At 36.9% G+C, this 27316-nt stretch overlaps 1 protein-coding gene across 18 annotated transcripts in view; it reads left to right on the top strand.

Moving 5' to 3' along the window:
• The window catches only part of ZNF438 (zinc finger protein 438), a 48484-nt gene extending 21380 nt beyond the window's left edge, over nt 1-27104 (top strand). For 7 of the 18 annotated variants that reach the window (XM_064636773.1, XM_064636764.1, XM_064636752.1 and 4 more), the window contains 3 exons: nt 8645-8701; nt 22413-24261; nt 25837-27104. In XM_064636773.1, the coding sequence (XP_064492843.1) occupies nt 8674-8701; nt 22413-24261; nt 25837-26449 (2490 nt within the window). In that variant the 5' untranslated portion in view covers nt 8645-8673 and the 3' untranslated portion in view covers nt 26450-27104. Of the gene's footprint in view, nt 1-8638; nt 8702-12678; nt 12837-18056; nt 18162-20948; nt 21135-22412; nt 24262-25836 lie in introns of those variants that run through there. The other 11 variants (XM_064636690.1, XM_064636680.1, XM_064636675.1 and 8 more) reach the window with 4 other exon arrangements.
• Nucleotides 27105-27316: the final 212 nt, after the last annotated feature.

Here is a 27316-nt window from a genome sequence, read left to right as displayed (position 1 = left end):
GTGTCAGTTGTGTGTCAGGAATTCTTTCTATCTACAAGTATAAAATTTATGCAGTATTCTTTAACACCTAAGGCAACTACTATGAGAGAACTTATATAAAATGTGACCTTTTAATTTTTGTGCTAAATTTGGAACTCTGAGTTTTATGAGGGTGCTTCAGTGAGATTATGTTCTAATTTGTAAACTTACTGTTTGATGATTCTTCCAGTGCAGAATAGTTTATTATATGCTTAGGAGACAGTAAAGGTGGAAGTCAATATAAGATTAACTTCAATATAACATTGAAGTTGCTTATGCCAGTCATTAGATTTTTATGGTTTTTTTAGGTATGACCTGTTAAATACGTATTCCTTTCTAGTGAGTAGGATCATGTTTGGGAAACATAGGATATAATTTGTAGTTGGGCAATGTTTTTAATGTTCAACATCATTAAAAAAAATCCAACTATTTACTTCTATGGTTTTAAAAGTGTATGTGTTCTTGAAGTGTACTGGGCACTAAACTATCCAGAAAAAAGATGTCCTTAGCCATGAAACAGTCTGGGCTAGCAGCATTAGAGGCAAAGTTTCCAGGCAGAATCCATGCAGCACCAAACCAGTCAGAGCAGTTCTTAGTACAACATCTGATTAGTTACCTGGTATATTTTTTACTACATGGATCTCTGCGAGGACCAGCTGTGCCTCACAACGGTTACACATGCTTAAATGATTTCTACTTCTTCATTTAGAGGTTATTTTGAGTTCAAATGCAGAAAATAGACTTTTTCCTTCAATATAAGTAACTAAATATTTCAGTGTACAATTCACATTAAGAGCTTTTTTGGTAGAGAGAAGTTAGGCCTTAGAATTTAGTATGCTTTGAATACTTAGGCATGTGGCAGTGTTTGGAGTTTTTTGGCACCAATACCATTCTTCTGTTCTTTGTTTCTTTAACTTCTGTCTTTGAAGCTTGTGTGTGTGTGTTACAGATGAGTCCTTTTGAGGGGAACTTTTAAGAGAAGGTTGTTACTTGGTAGGCAATTTGGATTTTAACATCTTGGAAATAAATACCATGTTGGCCTAGCTCATGTGTTGCTTCATCAGGCATAGTCATAGTGATAGTAAGATTGTTTTATTTTTTTTAAATTTTTATTTTTCAGTTCTTGAATGCTTTGTTTTCTTGGATTTGGAGGCCTATAGAGAAAAGTATATTGAATAAGATACATCGAAGTTACAAAATATACACTGCATTTTATAAATTATGGAGGATATTTGCACAAACTTTATAAATGTCACAGTGTAACTTTCTTGATGACCTTTTAAAAAACTCTGTAATGAAAATTTTATAGAAACAGCTGTAGATGATGCTCACTTTACTTATTTGGTATCATGGCAAAATTTGGCACTATGCTCAAGTTTGAAGGTATAAAATCATAAATAATTCCATTATTTTAGTCAGAATTGCAAAAACAATTCACCTTGCAAAGCTTGGAGTCTTTTTTTGCTTTTTGTCAGCTGTTGATTACCTTTCTTCCAAGTAGAACATTAATGACATACCCAGACTATATGAAAATGATGAAACCCTGTACAACCTGTACAAACCCTGTACAATCCTTCCTGAATGGCACAGGAAGTTTTATCAGAGGGATTCGGGTTAGGGTCGAATAACCTGAAATATTTTAGTCAAAATAGAAGAAGCGATTGATTGTTTGTTGTTTAGTCTTTCCAGAATTTAAGGGCCAGCTGTGATTCTGTAAAGAATTCAGTGTCATGTTTCAAACTTAAATGAGTCAAATTGTACAGGTGTCTTAATCATTAAATTATTAATGGCTGTGTTATCTGACACATTCAAATACATTTTGAGTACGTGTGATTAAGTTCTGAGGTATCACGTATCTCCAAAATGTGTTAGGACTACCAAATTAAGAAAACAAAACTTAGTCTACTTTCAGCATTGCAGTCCTGACTGGTTATTTCTGTAGTCTAAATTACTAATTAACAGAATCCTAAGATTTTCACTGGAAGTTGTTGTTACATTACATGTAATAGCTTATTCCTCAGATGTCAAAGTTTAGGAAGATGAAAAAGCCCAAGTAATATACAAGTAATGTGTTTTGGTTTTTTTTAGTCTTTCCTTTAGTCATCTTCAGTTATTTGGTTGGTGCCTTTGTACATTAACCTCATCCTACTCTTTGACATAACCTGTTTTTCTGTAGCGTAAGAACAGGTAAATAAAAGGTATATATGGCAATTAATTACAAAATGTCTTTGTTCTCTGCAAGTCTTTGAAATCCTCTTTAATCCTTCAGCATAACATGAAACATGGGGGCTTTAGCTAATCTGAAGGATTAGCTAATCTGTAGGAGCATTGCAACAGGGATTGGAGCAATCTGTCCTATATATGTAGACCTAGTTTTTCTGTGATTTTCAGGGTATCCTGAAAATATAATCAAATATAATTTGATTTCTGAAAGGCAATTGTTAAGGTTTTCAAGACCCATCTGGACAAAGCTGTAAGCCCAGCGTTGACCCTGTTTTGAGCAGGGAAGTTGGACAGGATGACCTTGGGCGGTCCCTGCCAACCTGAGTGATTGTGTGAGTAGCTGTGTACACAATTGTAGATGTTTGTCCACTTCTATGAAGTTTTATTTTAACTCCACTGAAATTGCTGTTTAGTATTTGTGATATTGTTTATCTGAATGATATCTGTTTGTCTTCTGAAAGAAAGCTAATGTACTGCAGCAGATACATAGTGGAAGATAGATTATGTAATCTGTTCTTACTAGACTAAAGCAGCAATTAATTATGAACAAAAGTCAAAAAGTCTCCCAATTTAATCAGGCATTGCAAACTGAAAACCATAATGGTATACTGCAATTCCACTAAAATGACATAACATATTCCTTACAGAAGTGTAAGGTACATAGATTGTGTCTTGTGAAACTGCATTGTTGAGAATCCTGGCAGAGCTTCAAACCAATTTGGACCCAAGAAATAAATTGATGCTTGATTAAGGACCAGGACCGCATGGCAGGGCGAGGAACAGGAGTAGAAGGAATTGCACAGTTTGAATTTTAAAGTAAATTCTAGATTAGTCATTACCAAATAAGAATGCTAGACGTTTTTGTTTCTAGGGTTTTTTTTAAAAAACACTAAGTTAATTTGAAATTGTAAGAACTATGGACAGCATAGATTTCATGTAGTATGTAATAAAAATGAAATTAGTTTGTGTTTTCCAGAACTATTGTTTCTAGCTGCCCTCAGAATCACGAACAAAATGTAGCAATTTATATTGATTCATCATTTCACAGTTACTTTCACAACAGTAATATACAAGACTATATTTTAAATCAGAAGCTTTGACCTTTTAATGCAGAGTAATGGCAAAGATGTCTAATACAGATGTGGAACTTATGCAGGTCTCCAGTTTGTGACATTTAAAGCACCACTACTGAGAAGATATTTACTAAGGAAAACATAAAATGATAATATTTCCTTTTAAATTGGAAATTTGGAAAAAATATGGTATTTTTTGGCATTCACTGCATTGTCTTATATTAGGCATAATAGTGGTTGTGCTGTTCCTTTCTCTTTTGTAGTTTTTCAGAAAGAAGTTGTTTTCTTAAGTGGAAAATAGTTGGAGTTATTTATAGTTGTAAAAACTGTTCAACTGCAATTTGTTTAATACACATACATTTCATAGAATGAAGAATCAATATTGCTCCTTCTTTAGCCTTCTCTTCTCCCAGCATCCTTTTGAGAAATTTCACTCCTATACATTTTTTCACAGGTTCTTGACTTTGCTCTCTTGGAGATAAAGTTGTAAAATAGGAATTACTGAGACTGTATACTGGGCTGGATGCAATAGTAGAAAATGTGTGGAAAAGCCTCATTTCTTGCAGTGTATGTGCTAGTTTTTATTCATACAATTGAAAAACCTTAGAAGTTGATTTTGAAAGACTAATCTCAAGGAAAGCAATCATTTTTCATTTGCTTGCTATTTTAAGCTGAACGTTGAAGTTGCCCTATGTTGTTTCATAAATAAGCTTTTATTCTCAGCAACATGTTACCGAAAGTAGCATAGAACCTGTCGTGTAGGCACAGTTCCACTCTGACAGATGGGCATGGGGTAGGCATGCCAGCCAACCCTTCCCCACTTCACCCAACAGAGTATGAAGGGAAGCATTTTTGTCCAGGATTGCCACTGTGGCATTCAGTCCATGCAAGGCTTGAACTTCAGGAAATGCACTCGGACTGGTCCATCTCACAGGATGACCGAAAGTTTAAAAATAGCCTGAGTTTTAGGGTCTGCTGGGTTTGTGCTGTTCTGTTTCTTTTTGTGGTTCTGCTGAAGTCATCTAATGGGCTCAGCCAAAAGAATTCTACCATGGACACACGTTTCCCCCTGGTTAATTATCTAAGTATGGAATCATAAGCACTCTATAATTTCACTTGTAAGAAAGCCGTTCTTTGTGACTACATCCATATCTCTTTGGGTGTAGAACAGGAAGAAAGGATCTACTGATACAGGATGAAATCCTGGTGTAAAAATACAATGTAAAATAGAAAAGTTTGAATAAATCAGACATTTGAGACTGAAGATGAGGATACTGAAATGCAGAATATTTTTGCAGGTTTTTGGAAGTGCAGATAAGCTATTGCTTGGTTATTTGGGCTTGGGATTTTGGAGGGGTTTTCATTTTTTAAACAAATTGGCTTAATGCCTTGTGCTTGATTTTATAAAGTAGCCAAGCACTGCAGGCTTTTGGCAAATATACTTGCTTGAACAAATGCTTTTGTGTGTTACACTAGTCAGTCTTTGTGTCTGTCATTTTTATCTTCCTCAGTATTTTCACGTAGCTTCAGTGTGTTAATCTTTTATTTCAAGTCTAACTTGGCCTTTATATACCAATGGATTTTGCTAACTTTCCTGGAAGCTGTGTTGATTCAATACTTTCATGCTTCTAGGGAAACCTGGTTTCAGTTGAAAAGTTTCTAAATTAAGGGAAATAATATTTGCATGGCACTCATTTACAAGGTGGCACAGTATGTGAAAGAACAGGTGTGAAAAATGAAGTGAATAAATTTGCTTTTGAAACACAAATGGGCATTTCACAGGCTTCTGTCAGGAGAATGTCTTTTCTTAACTGTTCTAAGTATTTAATTTTTCCTTTTAGCTGAGTGTTTTCCTTCAGAAATTAAATTACATAATATTTGACTAACAGTTCTTTGCATGCTTAGTTTTAAATTAAAATTCATAATTAAGCTTAGTATGAAATTATAAGATTTGATTTAATGCTTTCTTCCGGTACCTGAACTAATGTTCACTGCGTTAGAAGGCGCAGTCGTCATTGAGAAGCTTTGTTCTTTTAACAAAAGGTACCAAAAATAAATTCGGTTAGGGTCATAGTGGTTTAGTTTAATACTGTTATGATAATAAGTCCTATAATTACTTTCAGATAGTTCTTCTTCCCCAGAGGACGAGGTTTTTAGTTTTGATGTCTGCTTAAAGCATGAGAATGACAGTAAAATTAATGTCATAACCTTTACAGCCTATTTATCACTTTCTGTGTAATATCCTAAAGGATTTTGTGTAACACCTAAGATAAATGTCTTAGTATGGACAAGCATCAAATTAGGTTAATTGGGTTCAACTGATATTCAGATTCAGTGTGTCTATCAGGACACCTGTTTCATATAAAAGACCTGTGAGTATCGTCCTGTGAAAATTGCTTTTAAATTATTACATGTATATGCTCTGCTTTCTTTGGTTGTTAGAGACCAAGTTACAGTGTAGGATTTTTTTCCAGTTTATTTGCTATTTTTGCCTCTTCTGATTGAAAATTAATTTATCCTTTCATTCTGTGGTAACATAAGGAATAGTATAGGCATGATGGAGCTTATTTTATGTCATTAAGATAGATTTTACTTTCTAATTCTGTTCAACTCCACTTCACTTGAAATTCTTGTAATAGATTTCTTTTCATCTCTGAGTAGTCAGCAGCAGATTTCTAGAGAACTGTTTTGAGTTCTGGAGTACTGTGGCTTGAATGATTTTACTTACTGTCCTATGCTAGGGTTACAAAGTAATTAAAACAAATTTTAAGATTATATAGAATTTTAAAAGTTTTGTCATTGGGATAGGCTCTCAGGTGGAGAAGAATTTATGAGAATATAAGATAGAAATAATCGATGTCATCTCCAGTATTTGGAAAGAGCCAGTATTGGACTCAAATATAACCAGGGAAAACTGTAAGAACGTTTGCCTCCTCAGTATTCAGTAAAAGCAGTTGGATATCCTGAATTATTAGTTGGTGACCTAAAATTTGTTCTGAGTGTAAGACTGTGAAACAGGTGGGGCCCTCTTACATAATATAATCCTCCCATACGCAGGGAAGGACCATGAAAACCTAAAAAGTGTGACTTCAGAATAATAATTTTGAGAATCTTCATTTGAACATCATTTCTTACATTGTTTTTACAAGAATATGTGTTTCTTTAACCACTTCAGTACATTTTGAATTGCTGGAAATACTAAAGCCGAAGGAAAACTTTGACTGACTTTGATTCTCTTAAGAGATGTTATTGATCAATACAGTCTTAAAAAAGGATGTGTTACAGTGTAGGTGACACAGAAGTTGTAACCCAACACTAGTTTCTAGAAGTGTTTTGCCATTCCAAAATTACATCAAAGTGATCTGTTCCATTCTTGTATGTTAAGGGAGTTGTCTGTATGTTCCCATGGTGTTAAGCTACATTTGGATGAGCTGACGTGTTTGTGTGCTGGGTCTGACAGCTCAGGGTTAAGTACCACGGACAGAGGCGCTTTGGGGGAGCCTGGGACCTGCTGGTACTCATCAGCAAAGCTCTGCCAGGAGGTGCTGGTTGATGTACCAGAGCTGCTTATTACATATGGCTCAGCAGAGTAGGCACAGGTGCCAAAGAGCTTCACTGAGAGGTCTCCTCACAGCAGCCACACTTAATGTTCTTTTATTCTTTGGTGTTGAACTCCTGAAGATGGAATTGGCTTTGCCTCTTTTTTACTTCACTGCTACCTACAGAACCATCTCCTTCCCAGAACCTCACCATGGCTGTTCGAGAGTCAACTGCAGAAATATATTCAAGACTTATTTTGTTTGGGAAGTGCATCGGAATTTGTCCTAACTATTTCTGTATTTAATCAAGACCAATTTTTGGTATTTTGTGTGGGTCTTGGGTGCATGTTTGGCATGTTCTTTACATAAGATTCTCTTGGCTATTAAATTGACTGGGAAAGTAAGCAATCTCCACATCTGTTTGGCTGGATTTGTTTGTGGGAATGTTGTAGATGTGCACTGGTATGAAAACCTGGATCTGGGTAAACCCCCAAGAAGTCGTTATGTTAGTCAATAGACATATCTTTTACCTTTCCAAAGCCTCCAACTGCATCAGGAGAACAAGAGCTTTATACCCTTTGTGACTTCTTACATGTTAGTGGTGGTCAGTTGAACCCCAAACTATTATGCAGCCATTCCAAAAGCTAGCCTATTTTATGAAAAAGAAAATCTAAGTGGATAATAACACAGTTTTATATTGTCACTATATTCTACTATGTCTTTCTCACCTGACTGTTGAATCACACTTCATCAAAGCTTGAAGAACACGACTGGACAGGAGAGAAATAGCTAATTCTTAAGTTGGCCATGGGTGGCCATTTGATGTAATGCCATTTTGTCAAATGTAGTGCATCAGATCTTGTTCTAAGTACCAACATCAGATTCATGCAGGATGGCAGTGTAATATTTGGTTCACAAGAACAAATTACTATCTTCACTGTAGTATCCACAGAACATTCTGCTGATCAGTCAGTTCTGTGAGATCCATGCAGTCACATAGAATCACAGAATGGTTTGGGTTGGAAGGGACCTTAAGGGCCATCTAGTTCCAAACCTCCTGCCGTGGTCAGGGACACCTTCCACTAGACCAGGCTGCTCAAAGCTGTGTCCAGCTTGGCTTTAAATGCTTCCAGGGATGGGGCATTCACAGCTTCCCTGGGAAACCTGTTCCAGTGCCTCACCACCCTTATAGTAAAAAATTTCTTCCTAATATCTAATCTAAACCTACCGTCTTTCACTTTAAAGCTGTTACCCCTTGTCCTATCTGTATGTGCCCTTGTAAAAAGTCCCTCTCCAGCTTTCCTGCAGGCTGCCTTTAGGTACTGGAAGGTGCTTTAAGGTCTCTCTGGAGCCTTATTTTCTTCAGATCCCCAGCTCTCTCAGCCTGTCTTCATAGGAGAGGTGTTCTGGCCCTGTGATCAACGTAGTGGTTCTCCTCTGGGAGCCTCTCCAACAGGTGTTTAAAGGAAAATGAGCATACATTGTCTGTGATTCTTAAGAATGCATTGTCCCATTGGAATTCATTACATTCCCTCTTTCTTGGCTTTAACAGGGGGTTTTAATTACAAGAAGCCTAAGTTAGTAGTGCACAGTATTGAAATATGGAGAGTGCATATAAGAGCCCAAAGAAATGCTTGGTTTAAAACTCTGGTGGTGATTTTGCATGAGGTATGGACATACTGATATCCATTCTGAAATACAAGTCTGGAAACTGTTGCCATCGTCCTATTAATTTTTTGGTTAGTTTCTGAAAAATTATCAGAACCTCTAAGTATCTGTATTTCTTTCCAGGAACATTGCCATAACCATTAAAGGATATAATGCAGAATCCGTTAACAATTTCTGCAGGTAGAGTATGCTTTCTATACTTCTTTTGGAAATTAGATGCTTGTGATTCAAAATGTGGAAGAAATTTCATCCTTAGTAATTGCTGTATAACTCTTGTCTACTATTCTACTGTAGTATGGTTTTAAAAAAAAAAAGCTGTTATACTGCAGCGTTTATCACTTTAAACAATTGCAATATCTAGAATTGTTTTCTTCTTTAGGGCATTGCTAATTACTGTTACCACCTGTAGGTGAAACTTGAAAAGCATAAATCTGCTTCTTGTTTGATTCAGCAGAATTGTGTTCAAGTTTTATTACATTTTTTTAAATTCTCATATATTTGAAAATCATTGCTATATTTGATCCCCATATAATATGGGGTCAACTCTATCTCCAAATTGTGCTACAAGACTAGGGGAAACAAGAAAATAAACATTAACTTAGACTTTTTTTTTTATTTTGAATGCCTTTTCTCCAGCACTCCTATCCTTACTAACATTTTTTGTGTTTAACTCTTTGTTCCATGTTTTGTCTCTTCAAAAGTCGACTTTTGTTTTATATAGTTTTCAGTAGGGTTAGTGTCTTGATTTTTTTCCTTCCATTATTAGTAAGGATTTTGGTGCTGAACTGTGTATTCCCAAGCCTCTAAATGTGTAGCTGTAACTTCAGTTTCCTTTCCCTTTTGATCTGTCACAATGCTGACATTTAAATATGATTTTTAACATGAGTGTCATTTTTAATGATGCTTCTTAAATGTGAGTGAATGTTTGATGGATACAACATCTGCTCTAATGGATCTTTCAGAACCATTGCTGGTTGTCAGTTAAGTTTCCATTGTTAGTACTTATGTTAATTAAGAAAAGCACTATATATTACTTAACTTGAAGCCTCGAGCTTTTAGTGTCATGTAAGTTTATACTTTACCTGTTTTGTGAAGACTGAGTATTTTTACGATGCTGTAATAATTCTGAGGAAGTGGTTCCTGAAGCATGTCATGCAAATTGATGGTAGTTGATGAGTTCTGTGTCTAATGGGACTATTCTTTCAAGGGAGATAGTACTTACTGTTGGGTAAAGCTGTCCACCCCTCAGTGTGCTCTACATCTGTATGCTTGTGACTGAAGTACTTCATTTGAACACTTAAAAGCCTTAATTTAATTTTTCCTTTAAGTAACAGGAATTTGACCCTGGTTACAGTCTTATGTTAAAGCCATTTCTGAATAATAGGAGGAGAATATAGACTGTGAAGCTGTTTGCAAACTTGAAACTGATTAATCATTTGCTTTGAGGTTTTTTCGAAGGCTTTTTTTTCCCCCTAAACCAAAATCCATTCCAGTCAGTATTATCCAGTGTTATCAACTTGGACCTGGAGTGAATGGTAGACTTTGGAAGTGAGGGTTCATTTTAGAAGTCATAACTAGATCATGACCCAGAACTATATCAGTGTGAAACGATGATGTTCTACAAATATATTAGTATCTATATTTTTTTTACTCTTTTGCTTTCATACTTTTTTGTCTTTGCATCAAACACCACTTGTTTCTTAAATTTGGCACTTTGAAAATATGGAGGCTATTAGCAATTTATAATGGTTTATGTACATGTCTCACATTGGTGTGTTCCTTACAAATAAAAGGTTTGAAAATAAATGATATTCACAGTAGAACCTATCCATCAGTTACATGCATTATAGCATTTTTGTCAGTGTTTCCATACTTCAGAAGTGCTTGTTATTTTTCATTTAAGTATGGAAGTAATGGTTAGTGCAAGTTCTTTGAGTGACAGCATAAACCCTTCACTGCTGCGATTTGTCATGTAAGAGCAGGAGTTCTGTAATTGGATCTGTACTCCTTCAGGACATCTGTATTTTTCTCAATTTAAAATATTTTATAAGAAAGGTGATTATCTCTTAAATAACAAGCAATCATAACTCCATGTTCAAATAGATGCACTTTTCCAAATAATGATAAATATCTAACTTCTCAGATTTTATTTTTTCCTAGGAATTATGAAATTATCATTGAAACATCATATTCTGTCATTCACACTCATGTTAAATATTTACCAGAGCAAGTGATGGGGTTTTTTTACAATGCTCAATAATGACATAAAATACCAGTGTGCCTCAGTGAACTGAAAAACCTTTGGCCTTGTCAGATTTATGAAATGTTTTTTTAAATGACTCTGACATGAAATAATTGTGTATCTTATACAAATATTTTGCGAAATATAAGGCTATCCTGATTTACCTAGGAATTTATTTCATACTTTTTGTCTTTTTTAAGTATACATTGGAGAAGGATATCACCAGCTGAAGTAATAGTTTTTCTCCTTGAGTATGTTTAATTTTTTTTTCAATCCATAGGCTTTTTTTTAAAGTTAATGTATAGTTCAGTCATTTTGTATCCATGTTAGTATGGTCATTTGGTGCTGGGAGATCTCAAACTTCAATTAGCCATGTAAATGTGTTTCTTAGCATCAGCTCTCACGTTGCTGGAACCCCTGCTGCCTTTATATCATTAACATAAATGCAGGTGCAAATAGCATTTATGTACTTTGATAGAAAGCAGTTGGAGACATTTCACTGTGGGACACGACACTTTCAGATTGTGTACATCTGTTCAAATAATGTATCCAAGCCAGTGACATGAATGCAAGGATAAAAACATCTGCCCCTGAGACCAGTTGCCATACAGCAGATGCTTACATCTTTATTTATGCAGATGGTTTGTGTGATGAGCTGAGCAGTGATGAAAGCAAGAAAGTTTCACAAAGATTCCGGGGTATTCCTTGGGATGGGAACATATATTGGTAACAGTGCTTTGCTTTCATATGTCTGCCAAAAGAAGAACATCTATTATAAATACTCGTGCTTCTAGTAACATGGACATACCATTTAGGACATCAACTAGATTAACACAAAATCACTAAAGGATTTTTTTTTTTAATCTCCTGCACAATAATTGTACTGCAGTTATAGGAGATACTGAATAGTCTAATAGGAGTAATTACTTTTAAACAGGCAGGCTCAACTGCTTTGCTTCAGGATGTTCTCAAGTTATAGAAAACATTGAATTGACTGAAAAGTTTGCAGAGGTAGAATGCTTTGAAATACTAACCGAACTCATCACAGAGTTGTTCGGAGGTTGCGTGCGGTGCTGTACAAGATTCCGTGACTTCGTGAATTTTTCAGGACGAGCCATATTTAGCGTTACAAAAACCATTAGGGAAATAGTTTAGCCTGTCTGTTGCTTGAAAAGTACCGTAGGGTAGTCGACGCGAGTTGCAGATCCAAACTGAGCCGGCGCTTGGGGCACAGGAGGTGCCCGGCAGTGGCTTCCCGGCGGCAGCAGGACTCGCCTGGCGCGGCGGTGGCCGGAGGCTGCGGCCATGGGCGCCCAACTCCCCCTGCTGGACTCGGCACCGAGGGGCTCCTTTGTCTGCCAGCACCCGCCGGACACACGTGAATTTAATTAGAAATGGACTGATATTTCGGCACACATCAAGCTAAGCATATAATCTTTGGCCTACATTCCTGTTTCCATTCCCTCGTGTGCTGCCACCGTTGCCAGTGTTTGCTGATACAATATCACCTCTCAGCAGTATATTCGGTAGTTCCTTTACAGCACATCTACTACTTTGTTTAGAGAACCAGTGCTGCCTTTAAACAGCAAAGTGACTAGCAAGCTTAGCAATGCCAGTAAGCTTTGCAAATAATTGTAATTATGCACAGGGGGAGGAAAACCAGTCAGATACTGTAATTTAAATTGTTTTCTACTACATGCTACTGTCAGTAAGACCTAGCTATGTTTGGGTTCAGCAGCAAGTGATAATTTTATGTGTTCTGAAAACTAATGTCTGCCTAGCCAGGAGATGTATTTGAGAAGATGTTTTTATTTTCCTGTGCTATACAGGACCATGTCTGTATTTGAAAAAATATACGTACCTATTTGAAGTACTGTAGAGATTCTCTAATCTTTATTTTTGTTTTAATCTTTAGTGGAATTAACTACAGGTGGCAATGTTTTGCATACCTCAGCCAGAGCTGGAGAGTCTTTTTCTGAAGACATCTGGGTCATGAAGAAAGAAAAGGGGGCACAACTAGAGCAAACAGAAACCTTGGACAGAGATTCCCCATTCAAAACTTACACCACTTAGGTAATTTTCAAGAGAAATGAGCTATTTACAAAATCCCTCAGGAAATACCAACTATCCTTGAAGTTCAACAATTGTTCTGGCCCTTTCTTTGGGGAGTGATAAACTGTGTGTAGTTCATAACAGAAGACTCAAAACAGGCCAGGCCAGGCCAAGCCAGACAGTCTTCTGATTCTCTGCTCATCTTGAATGAGAGAGGACTTTCTGAGGTTCGTACTATGGGTTTTTAATGCCTCAGGTAAAATATATTTGCTCTATTGAGCCAAAGTGGCAAATTAATTGTTTTCTCTTGCATACAGTCTTTCTTTAGAAAGAAGTGCTCTGATTTTCCCCAAAAACCAAAAAGTGGTACTCTATGGAAGGAATAACACTTCTGCTCTTCTGTTGTGCTCTCTAATTGCACATCAGTATTTGCAAAAAAAATAATTTGGGGAGTAAGAAGCATAATTTTCTTACTGCAATAAGACATATGTGTTTTCTGTCCTAAGGAGGGTAGAGATGTAGGTAGGTTCTCTTCTTTGAAAGGAGAGCAAAAATCTAATCAGAAAATATTTTATGATTTATTCATAAAATGTTTCTACTTGACCTTTTTGTGCTGCATAATTTCTGAAGAATTCTGCCGTCATTTTTTTAGCAGACTTGGTCATTATTGTTTCCTGCACTTAAGAAAAAATAAGTCTATTAATTACCACTTACATTAGGCATATCGAGATACCGTCCAGGTTGATTTGATCAACACACCCTTTAGAAGTGACTTTACACTGACATTGACTTTACAGTGGATGAATTACTGTTTAGGTCCATATCTTTCCTGAAGCTCACTAAAAGAAATTTCAACTGGCAACTCTCCCAGGAAATAATTTTTAAAAATCCAATTACAAGTGTTTATCCCCACCTTCTAAAGTACCTAATTTATATTTGCAACGCTATTGGAGGGTTATGAATTACGAGTTTATGACCAGTGCTTCTATCACCTCCTTTCAGCTGTTTTCTGAACAATTAGTTCCCCCAAGTGGCTGCATCACTGCAGCCTTGCTTTGCAAGTCTTAGGGGATTGTGTCCTCTATGGAACAGAATGACTGGACAAAACCAAAACCAAAAAAGATAACCACCAGATTTGCATTCTTCTCCGTTGCATTCTCTCAGGGCAGCATGGTTTCTAGATAATGCCCACTTGAAAGTTGACGTATTTGGTTGCTGAAACTAGCAGAGGCATATAGAAGCTGAAACACAGTCTTTGATGATGTGTCAAACAATGTCTCTTAGACAGAAGTTCCAGGCTTAAATAGAAATTAAATTTAATAGCGATTTGTGTGGTCGCAGAGGCCAGACACCATCTTGAGCCCATAGATTTATCTACATAAACCTCATTCCTAAATTCTCTTAGTGCCATAGTGGGAAAAGTCTGTGTGTGATTTCAGCTGTAAAGGTGGAAAAAGTTATTAGTAATTACAGATGCTTTATGTCTAGCTCTCTTTATGTCAGTTTTCTTGATATGAAAATATTTTGATCTGCTTAAGACCTATTAATTTTGTTGACCTTAATAAGAAATGAGTAGCTTATAACTTGAAAAACTGTCCCTTCAAAAAAATTGGAAAGGTTTTAAAGTTCACAAACACTGCATGAGAGGTGTTAAGAGAGCATGTAGATCTGCTAATAAATGTATTCTAAATCCATAGCAAAAGTGTCTAGAAATGTCTTATGTATATATGTTCTGTCTCTTAGGAAGGACTTTAAAGACTTTCTTCCTTTATACAGTAGCACAAAAAAGGCTTTTTTAATAGGAGGTTGCGTTAAGCCTTGCATTGCCCACATTTTATATAGGATGTTATTTTTGAATATTGATTTACCTGTGTGGCTAATACATCTGATGTTACAACTCAAAAAGGTTACCTCAAAGCTGTTGGCCACTTGTTAGTCCCTATAGAAGTAGTATTTCATACATATTTTAAAAGTTACTTGCATCGGGACAGTGCAGAGATCTATGAAATCTAAATCTATTAGAAATCAAAAATTACCTCCTTGTGTATTATTGTTGCTAATGCTGATAATGTAGTGACTAATTGCATTGATATCTCGATGTATTAACTTTCGTTTAACAAGTCTCCTTTTGTATGGGTATTGTTTTATGTTGCACTTTTCTCTGAGGGCAGAGATACTGAAACCAAGATGCTGGTGAGATTGATTGGCAGATCATAGTAAAAATTGCTTTCTTGTATCTAGTCTGAATCTGCCTTCTTTTAGTTTAAAACCACTGTGCTTTGTCCTGTTTCTACAGGCACAGTAAGAAAGTCTGTCACTGTCTTGTCTTAAGCCCCCTTCAAGTACTAAAAAGCCGCAATAAGGTCTTCTTGGAGCTTCCTCCAGGCTAAACAACCCCATCTCTCTCAGCCTTTCCTCATAGAAGAGGTGTTCCATCCTTCTAATGATTTTTGTGACCCTCTTCTGAGCCTGCTCCAACAGGTCCATGTGTTTCATGTGCCGAGGACCCCAGAGCAGGATACATGTGGGGTCTCACAAGAGCAGAGTAGAGGGAAAGAATCCCCCTCGACCTCCTCCCCACGCTGCTTTTGATGTGGCCCAGGACACGATGGGCTTTCTGGACTGTGAGTGCTCATTACCAGCTCATACTCAGTTTTGCATCCACAAGTACCCCCAAGTTCTCGGCAGAGCTGCTTTGAATCACTTTATCCCCCAGCCTGTATTGATACCAGGGACTGTCCTGATCATGTGCAGGAACTCATGAGATTCCTGTGGGCCACCTTATTGATCTTGTCTGGGTCCCTCAGGCATCCCCTCCTTCAGGCGTGTCAACTGCACTGCTCAGCTTGGTTTTGCCTGCAGACTTGCTGAGGGTGCACTCAATCCAATCCCATTGTCTCTGTCATTGATGAAGATACTAAACAGTACCGGTCCCAGTACAGACCCCTAAGGGACACCACTTATCCCTGATCTCCATAGGGACATTGAGCTGTTCATCACTACCCTCTGGCTGCAACCGGCCAGCCCCTTCCTTACCCATTCCGTAGACCATCTATCAAATCTGTACTTCTCTAAATCAGAGAACAGGATGTTGAGGAGGAACATATCAAAGGCCTCACAGAAGTCTAGATAGATGACAGCACAATAATGAAGCAACTGCTATGTATACTTTCAAACAACAAAGTCGTGTAATCTTTTTTTTCATAAGTTGTGTTAGATCTGTGCAAACTTTGGCTTATGTCATTATATGATCAATAGTGCATTAAGGATGTTTCTAGCAAAACCAGAAGACTGAATTAGGCAGGAAACTGAAGAACGTCCCTAAATGATCCTTGTGGGTCCCTTCCAACTTGGTGTGATTCTGTGAAATATGAACTATGTACCCATGGTCGTGGATTACTGTATGACTTATCTCTGCAAGGTGACAGTTTATGCCAAAAATAGTTTTAGCTTATTCCCACACTAAAAAAATGTCACTAGAAATTTCAATGTTGAACATCTGCTTCAATGGAGTCCAGTTAATGTGAAAAAAATTTTTTTATTGTGTACCTTTTGTTATTGTAATGTGTTCTTCTGCTAAGAGGAGTCTTTTGGAGACCATTTAAGGAATCCAGGAAGCATCCCACTGCTCACAGAGTTTCTTGAAATGCACTATAATCCTAATCCCTCAAGATAATAAACTTGCACAGACCGTAAAATAGAGAAGACCTTTCTAAATTATAAAATACTTAGTGCACAACTAGCAAATCGCATTTATGCTCAAATCAGAATTAATTATCTATAGCTTCAAAGAGGTCTAATATTCCCATCTAGAATTTTAACACTGATCTTGTTCCTCCTGTAGGTTACAAGAATAAATTTTCTAAGTGTATTTGCACATTCTATAGCTTAGTGTTTGTGTGAATGATGTACTGTGATTTTCCAATCTCACATTGGAGTACTGTTATATTGTTTATTTTTCTAAACTAGTTTAAATTGCACAAAAGCGCTCTTATGCAAACATAATTATATTACTCTTTGAAAAATCAAGTACTAAAAAGGTAAGAAATGTGATTCTCCCTTTGGCTTGAATGCTTTTCCTTTCCAAATCACGTGTAATAGTAATGTTGGTTACCTGTCTTAAGTCTGTGTGTAATTCTGGACACTTTTCAGGTCTCATTTCTAGTCCTCTTGTCCTTTTTCTGCTTGCCCTGTGTATATCCGTGTTTCTCTTCCACACTGTCAGTTCTGCAGTTCAGAGATAAGGAGAGGCCATTTCCTTGTTCCAGCTTGGGTGTTTGGACCTAAAGCTATAGCTCAGAGAAAATCCAGCCCATCTTGAAGCAGAGGCACATTCAATAGAATGTAATCATTGGAAAAATTAGCTGCTTAAAGTATCTATTGAACACATGCCCAGAGATTACAACTTTGCCAAATGTTGGCAGCTTTTCACAGACCAGAGAGACATTGCTGTGTCACATATCAAGGTCTTTACCTAATGCACAGATGTGTTACTAGATTCTTTTTTTTAATTTATTTTTTTTAAATGCAGACATACCTGGCAATGGCTGGCATTTCCTGTTGAAATTAATTTTAGAAAATTATCTGATGCAAATACCCAGAACAGAGCATTCCACCCAAGTAGTTATTATTAGAAAAGGTAGAAACAACTGCAAATTAATTGCTGTAATGTATGGAGTTGGACTTTCATGGTTTATAGGCTTTATTACCAATCTTATTTTGTATAGGTGTGTGGCGAAACTAGTTTTGAACATAGAAGGCCAAATTCTGTTTTCTAGAATATCTGCAGTTCCATTGATTTATATGGAATTATGGCAATTAGCATAGAAATTATTTATGGCAATGTAAATTAGCATAGAATTTAAGCCCTGTATTTAAAACCCTCACTAAAGCTACTGAACCTTCACTTTTCTGAGCTTTTTATTTTGCTGCTGTTGACTGTCTGCCATGACACTGAAACTAAACCATCCCATCTGTTTGCCACGTTAACCAGCTTTACTCAATTATTAAGCTATCACCTTGTATTTGGCATGTAATATATTGGATTTTAGAACATATTTTGAGGAGAGAAAAATGGCAAAGAGCAAGAAGCAGTAGCTTTTCTAATGCATTAACTGGAAGTTAATGTTTTATATTGTCATTTTATATTGTCTTTTTCTGGGGTTTGTTGGTTTTGGGGGTTGTTTGGTTCTTTTTTTTTGTCCTGGAATCTATTTATAACTGACTGAAGCACTTTTGCAGGTGGTGGTTTTTTGCATGCTAATCCTGCAGAGAAACATTGTGTCCAACAAAGTATGCTGGGTCAGCAAAAGCAAGAAACTTGTGCTGGAAAGACAGTATCCACAGGTATTTAGTGTGTATGGAGATTTGGCAAAATGAATGATTAACTGTCATTGGCAGAAAAAGATCTAGTGTTGTCTGTTAGAAAGTTGTGAATTTTTTTCTTTCCCATAGAACAGATTCTTCCTTTCAAAGTCAGCAAAAGACTCAGCAATATAAATGTGCATTTAATAAAATATTTCAATAACCTTCTTTATCTATATTTTGTCTTTTCCTTTAAAACAAGGTGATCTTTTTTTGTGTTATTTGCCTTTCACTTGTCGATTCATACACACATTAAATGCATACCTGCACAACTGAGGTGGACCTACAAGGATTATTAAAAAAAAATTAACACTGTTACCCAGTGTTTTGTGGCATTTTGGTGGTTATGTTTAAAATAGACCAGATAGTGGTGAAAATTAAATTTCTTCTGGTGCTTTCTAGAGTGTCTGAGTTCAGCAATGTTACGTGCTTTACAGAGAAAACAAACTGAAGAAAGGATAGAAGTAAGGCAGATCAGACTGGAGTAGACTAGACTTGGATTACTTAGGAAGGAAGGGGAACCATTGAGGAAGAGCAGCCCTATGGAAGACTCCCTTTCCTCTGGCAGACTCTTCCCAGCATGGCTATATCAGAGAATTGGATGTGTCATTGATTTTTCTATTGGTGTGTCACTGTCCACTCCTATACAAGTTTAAGGTTATTTAGAAGGGATGAAAGGTTATGACATGCTGCAAGTTTCTGAGTGATTTGATACTTGCAGGTCCTATCATAGTAACCATTAATTTTTTAACAGAGACTTTTAAAGTAAATGGGTTGAATTGCATTTGATTTAGCCTTGTGCTTAATTATTTAAAAGTGTGTACCTGTTGCCCCAAATCCACACCCATCTGAAAGACTGAGGACACAGCAATTAAAAATAAACTTCGTGTCCTTCAGATATTAATGCTAATCTTTTCATTCTAGAGAAAGTATAAAAATCATTGCCTTTCAGTGAAGGACCTGTAGACTGACTTGAAGAAAGAATGTTGTCTAAAACCAAAGGCCATCTTCACAAATGCTGTTGCAGAGCCTCCCTTAACTGAAACTTCCCCTTCTTAGGTGCATGACGCCATGGGATTGCATAGGCACAAAGGCCTTTCCTCAGGTCACAGCTGTCAAGTCAAAGTGAGTCCTTTGAATCAGAGACAGAAAAACTTTGGGAGAAGTGGAATGTCCCTGAAAAATGCATATGAAGTTTCCAAGCAGCCTTTCCACTAGCCAGACAGCCAGAGCATATCCAAGTCCTCCAGTGTGGTGAAGACATGAATTACTGTAGGGCTGTCTTTGTGCAAAGGAAATTGTTGAAACTTTTCACCAGCTGTAAATGGCAAGCATAATTTTGGTCGCTGACGATACTTGCACGCTCTGGGTGGGGTCAGTAGAACCTTCAGTCTGTGAATTAACTGGCTGCTTTGTCATGATCTAAGATGTTAAATAGTCTTCCACCAGTTCTTCCAATTAGCTTTCCCAGTCTGCTCGCAAAATCTTAAACAAGTCTGAAGGATATCCTACAGCTAGTCTGCATCTAGCCCTTCCCTATATTTAGGCACTGACTAAGCAGCTTAACTACAGTAGCTGTGTTGGATGAGAGGGAAATGAACTCAAAGAGTTGAGTATCCTTTCCTTACTCAAAGCACTGTGATGAATATTCTGCACTAAACCGTCTAATGTAAACTTTGGGGGGAAAAAAAAAAAAGTTATATTGAAGGCTGATACCAAACAGCTTGCCTGGAAGATGTCTTGTGATAAAATTACACCAGTTGGAAAAAAGGTGTATAAAACCCCCTTCTCAAACAGTTACATTGATGCTTAGTATTGTGTTAGCTGCATAAGAAGGATATTGATCTAAACAGACCTTGTTTTAAAGAGTATTTTGTGGTTGATATTCATGAAGGTCTTGGCTTCTAGAGCATTAGTTTCTTGTGGAATACTGAGAAAATATGTGGAGATACTCTCTTTATAGAAAAGTGATTCTACTGATTAATTTTACAGTAAGCAAGTCAATGCATTTCAGAAACATGTGGTTCTTTTTAAAGCTAGTGCCGTGCATTATTTCTACGAATATTTCCTCCTAACCTCAAATTAACCTTTTATTTTGTGGTGCTTTGACTGCCTTTGGGCACCTTTGTAGAAGTGGCATGTCCAGAACAAAACATCTGCCTTTTCCTGTTACCATTGGTTGGGGAGCAGATGCCCTGTAACGTCGAGTAGCACAGGTGTGCTGGCTTTCCTAAAAATTTTATGTAAATCAATGAATGAAATTTTGAAATACAAAGAGAGAGGAACAAGCCAAATGGGAGAGAGAATGGAAACAGCTTCATGTTGAATATAGTGGCAAGCTGAATAGCTGCTGGTTTGGAGAAAGTCTTTATTATAAGCGTATGGCAAGTGTAATCTGGAAAAATAAGAGCTGACTCTGTCCCTAAAAGGAAAGGACATTTGTTCTGTCATCTGCTGTATTTAAGCTATACTATTTGACCTGTAACTACCATTGAAGTTCAGGGCTAGTTTGGTTAGTGATTGCAATACTTTACATCATTTTATTGTTCTTCTCAGAGGTTCTTAAAAGTGTTTACTCAAAAGCAGCAACAAGAAGATACCCTGCAGGAATCAAATAATCATCTGAATAGTAATAGCAATCTTAGCAGCTGAAGATGTAAAGTTTTCTATATACTTAGTGACTGTAGATTGTAAAAAAAAAAAAAAAAAGAGAATAAAAAGAGCTGTGGGGAAACAATTTTAACTGTGCCATGTTTCATTTTTTTCCAGGGTTCACAAACTCTGTAGACCTGGACTTATCCCTATGTACAGGGATCTCTATATTTGTGTAGGATTTCCATAGGTACAGTAACCCAGTCTGCACAGAATGTCTAGAAATATAGAATATCTCTACAGACATTGAGCAGAAAGTTTTGGTGGTGCCCAGTAGTTTCACTTAATTGGAGGATAAAGAAGGTACATAATGGACTTGGGGTTTGATGCTGTAGATGGCAATAAAAGGATCAAAGGCTTATGCCCTGCGTAGTTATTGCTCTGTGAATCTGCTGTGGATCAAAGAGTTTTGATAAGCATCAGACCTACTGTGTATGAACTATACAGTTTATATTTGATTGTTCAGTGAATCCTCTGTGTCCTGAAGGCAGTGGATTTACTGCACATGTGCATACCATGAGCATGCATGTATATCTGTCCAGGAGTTCTGGTCATGAAACAGGATATGTCTGTAACTTTCAGTGCATGTTGCAAAGTGTGTGACGTCTGAGAAGAGCATCCAGGGTTAAGATGATAAACTTTCTGGAGTTGCCAGTGTTTTTTAGTAATTCACAGTTACCTTTTTAAGTCCAGAACCATATATAAATGCATTTTTAATATAAGTCTTTAAAATGGTAGGGAATAGAAATTTTCCTATGGAATTACCTTACTGCAATATTACAAGGTTCCAGCATTTACTTTTATGTATTCTATTCTAATGTGATTCCTCCCTCAAAGTGATTTTTGCCTTCCCAAGGTGCCTTACTGCTTGGGATCTTTGTCGCTGAATTTTCAATGGTCAAGATTGTTGGGATCTTTCAAGAAAATGTTTGAATAACTTACTACAGTAGTTCTATTAAGCATTAATGGCACATAAGCAATATTTGTGATTGGATATTTAACAATAGTACATCTTCTTTCAAGTCTTCTTTGATTTTATTATATATTATTTACGTGGTTTATAGCAGTTATTTTTTAAGACTTCATCAAGCAAACTGTGGTCTTTATCTGATAAAACCCACAAATTCTAAACATTACAGAAATTTTGAAAGGTAGCATGATTCTGTTTGAGAGATATGAACAGAGTAGGTGCTCAGAAAAGTTCTGTGTCCTGTCCCTGTTCTTTCAACTGAGTATTGCCAGCATGCTAGTCCAGCTTTTCCAGGGCTGAAGAGGCTTATGGGGGTATTTGTTCTGAAATGCCATGTAGCTTCTAATCTAGAATGAAACATCCATTTAAGAGGTTGTTTGGGTTTTTTTGCATATCTGTGTTCAAGCACATTACTTCAGGCAATGCTTTTGTTTTGTCCACGAAACTTTTTCAATAATAAATTTAACATGGTGGCCTTTTAAATGCCAAAATATTTTTAGTAAGTTTGTGTGTAATAGTATCCTTTGTAAGCAGTTTTAGTTTTGAGACAGTAATTTTTAAAAAAGAAATACTATATTTCATATTACAGCTTTGTTGTGTTGTTTTTACAGATAAACACAAACCCCCTTTGGATATAATACAAAGTTTTCAGAAGAAAAGTCAGTTTAGGACCATTGCTCCAAAAATGGTACCAAAAATTTTAACACCTGGAGTGGTTTCTTGTCTTCAGTCTTCTTTGCCTGAGCCAAACACACCGATTTCAGCTGCAGGTTCTAAACCACTGGTGGTACCAGCTCAGAACTACACTGTCATGCAGGTGGCTGGTCAGAAGGGGACATTTTCCCTGCTGGCTGTGCCGTATGTTGCTCCTGCTTTAACACAGCAAGCCCAGCAGTCAAATGTGGCCCCCTCTGAAAACCTAAAGCTGCCTATCCCTAGGTACCAGTCTGTAAGGAATAAATTGCTAGGTGACAAAAAATTGGCGAAAATCTCTGGTTTGGGTGCACATAAGAAGATTCCTACGAAAGCATTGGTCTCATCACAGACTTCCCCTGTGACTACTGTAACTGAAGGCTGTCCTGAAACTCACTCTAGTTCAGATTCAACTGAGCAAGCAACGCTGACAGACTGTGACTCATCTGAAATTGCAGTTGCCACAGTAGTAAATAAAAGCAACTGTGTGGAATCTGGACCTCCTTTAATGAACAAAACTGAAATTGCTAACAATAAGATTTCTGTACCGTCTGTAGTTAAAGATTCTTTATCCAAGCCAGCAAGTACAATTAATCCCCCGAAACTAAGTCTGCGCTCTGTGAAGACAGCATCGGAAACCACAAGAAAGTCAGTCATGACATGTGAGAAACGAAAGGAAAAACCCACAAATTCTGCAAATCCTGTTACTGTCTTGTCACCAGCAGTTCTTGGCAGCACAATACAGATGAATCCATCAGCACCAAAAGGAAAACTTCCTATTTTGCCTTACTCAAGGATGAAAAATTCACTGTTTTGTAAATCTAAGCAGAATATTAATGTTATGGATGTATCTGATCCTTCACTAAGATCTGAATGTGAAAAGACACCAGCTTTGACAAAAACCAAAGCATCTGATAAGCAATTAGCTGTGTCATCTACACAAGTCCCCAAACAAACTGTTCGAGAAAACACCTTCTCTCCGTCCAGTGAAGTGGATGTCGACAGTCTTAAAAAATTGAACAGTGCAACCTCTAAAAAAAGAGGCAGGAAAAGAAGAGCCTCGGATGATTTATTGGCTTTTCAGACCAAGCGAAGGAAATGCATCATTAATAAGTTTAGAGAAGGAAGAGAGAGGGAGAAGGTTGATATTCAGACACCTGAAGACAAAAAAGCAGAAACAGTGAAAAAATACCGTAGTATTAGACCAAAACCGGTGGTAGTTGTGCAGACCTTCACACCACTGACTTCTCCAGCAACAGTAGAGACAACACCTCGTGTCCATTCAGAGCAAGCTGTTCCTTTAAATGGTTCACTTGCCAGCAAATATTTGACTTACAAGCAAAGTGATGCTACATCAGCTAAATCAAGTGATTCAAGTAGAAATGCGTGTTCAGCCACACCTAAGCCACTGCACAGATGTCCTGTTTGTAACCATACCTTCCAGTTCAAACACCATCTCCAGGACCACATGAACTCACACACGAAGAAACGGCCCTACATCTGTCGGATTTGCCGGAAAGCGTATATCCATTCTGGGAGGCTCAGCACACATATGAAGCTTCATCACAATGAAAGCAAACCCAAAAAGCTGGTGTGCTGTGAATTCTGTGCTAAAGTTTTTGGCCATGCAAAAGTGTATTTTGGCCACCTCAGAGAAGTCCACAGGGTTGTTATCAGCACTGAGCCCTCTCCTAGCGAGCAACAGATGCAAGATGCTTTAAAGAAGAGAGACACGAATATAAAAGAGACAGAAGAAGCTACAGAGAGGTGAGCATTTTCACTAATTAAATGCTAGTGGAAACAGGATTTCAAGTTGTCAGTGGAAATTCATAAACATTACCATTAGGAAAATTGTTGCTTCCCCTCCTGCCAAGTGAGATTCCTAATGGTTTAAATATTGTCCTTGAATTTAGTCAATCCATTAGACCATCCAGTATATTTTAGCTGATTTATTGACTATAAATCATTACTGGCACTTGAATATCCAAAGTAATTTTGCATATATTCTTGTAATATTGCCATTAGAGCTGTTTGGATCAGTTGGTTAATACTCTGTTAATCTGCACTGTCTTCTGTCCTACCTTTTTCGGGGGTTTCCCTAAAGGACAAGTGAACCAACTGCAGTAAGCAAGAAGTGATTCATATTTCATTATTAGCTTATAGTTTGTTTTCCCTGTTAAATGTCATTATCCCATTTCCTTCTATGGAGTGTTGTGAGCTAATCCATCTTGTGTGTTGATTACTGCTGCTTTTGCCATCGCTCAGCCAAGTAGAAAAGTTAATATTTACCATATTAGGATGGATAGAACCTTCTTTTGCCACTGCATTGTGATTTTGGGGTGAAATTTCTTGACACAATATAAATGTTGGCTTTTTTGTTTGTTCCACTGTGCATTTACTTTAACCGAAGAACATTCAGGCCTTTAACGTGACTCCTCACTGCAACACTACATTTTAATTTTACTCGTTTTACTTTGTGTAGCTTCACTCTCTGGGGCATCAGTTAGAAATTTTTAATATCTTGAGCCTAAGAAACACCAGCACTTTTCTGTCAGTCTTACTAGTCATCACAAAGTGAATCATTCAGTTTATCTGTTTTACTGGGTAATCTCTCTAATGTGTATAAATACAGTATGATCCTTTTCCTAGATGTTCTGAGAAGATTTCTGAGGAGATCTTGTTTTGATTGGCTTAGGCTACCAGGGACTGTGCATCCTTTATACTGCAGAGCTGTCCTGAGTCAGGGAGAGGGGCTGTATAATTGTGAATTAGGTATTCAGACTTTTCTAAACCATGTTACAGACTTTTAGAAAAAAAAAAAGCAAGAAACTTTGAAGTTTCATTGTTTCCATCTTGGAAAGGGAGGTGGGACATGTGGTTTTACCTTAAATTGACCTTAGAACAGTCACTGTAAACGAAGAAGTTTCTCTTAGTAGTACACTACAGGTAATAGTCATTTTCACTTTTCCAGCACAGCACTAGAAGTATTTGGATTGATCTCACTGAATCAGAACTTTAAAAACAGTTATCAACCTTTTATTAAAAGGCTAATGTTGTTAAAAGGTTATTTCTACCAAGGCTAATTTTGGAGGCAATTCTGAAACTCAGAAGTGCCAAATAATATTTGGTTTCAGTTGCTTCCTAAACAACCTTACTATTATTTTCTTTCTTTTTTTTTTTCCTCTCTTCCAAATGAATTAGATATTGTACAGACAATGCTTATTTTTAATTAAAAGTGTTTTATGACTGTCATCTCTTCTTGGAACTTATGACAGAAATCGCAATCCCTCTTCTGTGCCTGGCTAATACTGAAATAGTTTGCATTTCCTTTCTTTTTAACAGAGGAAATAAGTGCAATCTTGAGGACCTATTTCATAACCCGGGAGGAGTGAAAATACAGGTCAAATGTGGCCGATGCCAGTTTATTGCACAGTCTTTTGGTGAAATGAAGTTCCACTTACTGTGCTGTCATGGAGAAGAGATTCAGGGAAGGGTAAAGGAAGGGGGTTTGCAAGGAAATAAAGGAGCGAAAGGGGAACTGATCAAACATACAACCCACTTCTGGAAACAGCACAACGAGAGAAGACATTTAGCAAAATGCAGTGCCCGTGAGGAGGAGCTTTATACTTTTCAAAAACTGAAAAGACAGATATACTTTCAACATCAAAATAATGTCAATATTTTACCAAAAGGCGAAGTGACTCAAGCAAGAAGTGGAGAAACCACCAAGGAGATGCAAAATATGGGGTTTGGTACAGCAAACAAGAAAATGGAATTTTGGTCTAAAGCAGGCTATAACTGCATTTTATGCAAACAGTTATTTGGAAAAAAAGAGGATCTTTTTAGTCATTGGCAGAGTCATCATAATTGTGAAGACCCTTCCACTTTATGGACAATTTTTAGTTTAGTATCAAAAGAAGGGATTATTGAATTTTCTAATAATGGTGAATGTTGAAGCTCAATTCTGCAATGCTATGAACAACATCAACTACCTTAGCAAATTTTTTAGGTTTTTTCACTGTTTTGCTAAACTAACTCAACAGAAGTATCACTTCAAAGTTTTGTTGGGTGGGTTTGTTGTTTTTTTTGTTTTTTTTTAAAGTTATACTAATCTTTATTTTGGTGAATAGAAAATATATTTATTCATTGTCATTCCAGATGGGTACTTGGAAGCTGATTGTGAAACACTGTACTTAATATTTGTGTTTAAGGAACTTCATAGCAGCAAATACCCAATACTAATGGTTAACATCAAAGAAAAAGATTTTAGAGTTAAATTATACTGTACACACAGAAATAAATCAATTTATATGAAGCAATCTTAATCTTGAATGAAATGACAAAACCCACTGTAAGTGTAATTTCAGTCCCAATCGTGCTTCCAAATTTTGTGGTAAATACATGTTTCCCTGCAGTTCTGTTGGTTACTTGTGCATACATGCAACTGGCATTCAAGAGTTTTATGATCTGTAATTTCAGAACTTTTCATTCTGGTTTCCTTGATTTCAGTGTCTTCAGCCATGTTTATTGCTTGCAGGCCTTTTTGTTGTTAAATTCCGTCCTGGAAATAGCAAAGATTTTGTATTTTATAAATAAAAACTCTACATACATTTATTTGCCGGTAGCTTTTTGGGTTGAAGATGAATTATTTGCTGGCCATGAAGTTGAAGCTCTCCAGGCTGGACTGCTTTATGAAAAAGAACAAGTTTGTTTTAAAAATAGTGATCTGAATTGGTTACTTGTGGCAAGTCTGACATTCTGGAATAGACTGCATGTCTCAGAGTGGACTTTTAGTGTATTCCTTGCACCTCCAGTCACAGCA

The sequence above is a fragment of the Pseudopipra pipra genome, chromosome 1 (assembly GCF_036250125.1).
Source record: "Pseudopipra pipra isolate bDixPip1 chromosome 1, bDixPip1.hap1, whole genome shotgun sequence".
NCBI lineage: Eukaryota > Metazoa > Chordata > Aves > Passeriformes > Pipridae > Pseudopipra > Pseudopipra pipra.
Note: the sequence above shows the minus strand (reverse complement) of the source record. Positions and strands in the feature narration are given on the sequence as shown.